At 25.6% G+C, this 924-nt stretch overlaps 1 protein-coding gene across 1 annotated transcript; it reads left to right on the top strand.

The window, feature by feature from the left end:
• LOC107885839 lies at window positions 1-613 on the top strand. The gene is made up of 3 exons (XM_016809530.2): window positions 1-47; window positions 227-297; window positions 384-613. Exons 1-3 carry the CDS (start codon window positions 16-18, stop codon window positions 596-598), a joined length of 318 nt encoding a protein of 105 aa, XP_016665019.1. The 5' UTR covers window positions 1-15; the 3' UTR covers window positions 599-613.
• Window positions 614-924: the final 311 nt, after the last annotated feature.

Genomic DNA, 924 nt, shown 5'->3' with positions numbered 1-924 from the left:
TGAAAACTATAAAAAATGAATAAGCAATGTGCTCCATCCCAATACAGGTAGTTATACTTAATAATGTGAATTTTAATTTTATTTAAACAGTTTCATAGCTGTTAATATTGCTATGAAACGTGCTCTTTTCCAGCACTTTTACATAATTGAACAAGAAAGAGATCTATATTATGACAATCATGTATAGATACCGAACTAGTATGATATTTTTACTTTTTTTTTTTAGTTCTGAAAATGAATTTGTCAATTCTAAAAAAAGACATCTACAAGAACAGCCTGACGAATGTTACAATCCAAGTAAGATAAAAATTAGTTTAATACATACTTCTAAAATGTTATTTTGTGTTTTAAATAATTAAATTGTATGTTTTGATGTGTTTCAGAAAAATTTAAATCAAAAGAAATTAATTATAAGCCAGATGTTGATATTGTTACATTCTTCAAATTTGAGTTACAACGAATTTTAATTAGTTCTAATGACTTAAATACAACTATAACGGATATCCTACCTTATGGATCAAGAATTTCAGGTCTTAACATTTCTAATAGCGATGTTGACTTTAATATAAACTATGGTCAGTATTATAATTTGTTATAAATTTAATATTACAATGTAATAGGTACCTAATATATATATTATAAAGCATCAAATTCAAATAACATAAAATATCTTATTTTAGATTCTGAGTGGAACGATGAATGTATTGATTTTACAATGATGTGTGTTTTTTTTAAAAAATTTTTTTGTGTCTGTCATCACCTTTTAGGACAGTAAAAGTGATTTTCTTTAACAGTACCTTTTCTGATAGGAAAGTGAATCTAGTTGGTACTTTGGGGGGTCAAAAGTACAATTTTTCCAATAGTTTTCAAAAGTGCCGTGAAAAAACAAAAGAAAAATTAAGGAAAAACGGGAATTTTTACGCA

Source organism: Acyrthosiphon pisum, unplaced genomic scaffold (genome assembly GCF_005508785.2).
Source record: "Acyrthosiphon pisum isolate AL4f unplaced genomic scaffold, pea_aphid_22Mar2018_4r6ur Scaffold_18666;HRSCAF=19348, whole genome shotgun sequence".
NCBI lineage: Eukaryota > Metazoa > Arthropoda > Insecta > Hemiptera > Aphididae > Acyrthosiphon > Acyrthosiphon pisum.
The sequence above is the reverse complement of the archived record's forward strand: the minus strand, read 5'-3'. Positions and strand labels throughout refer to the sequence as shown.

Coding starts and splice junctions, on each gene's coding strand:
- LOC107885839 (XM_016809530.2), top strand. CDS start 16: ATGAATAAGCAATGTGCTCCATCCCAATACAG. Junction 48..226: donor TGTGCTCCATCCCAATACAG/GTAGTTATACTT, acceptor TTTTTTTTTTAG/TTCTGAAAATGAATTTGTCA. Junction 298..383: donor TGACGAATGTTACAATCCAA/GTAAGATAAAAA, acceptor GATGTGTTTCAG/AAAAATTTAAATCAAAAGAA.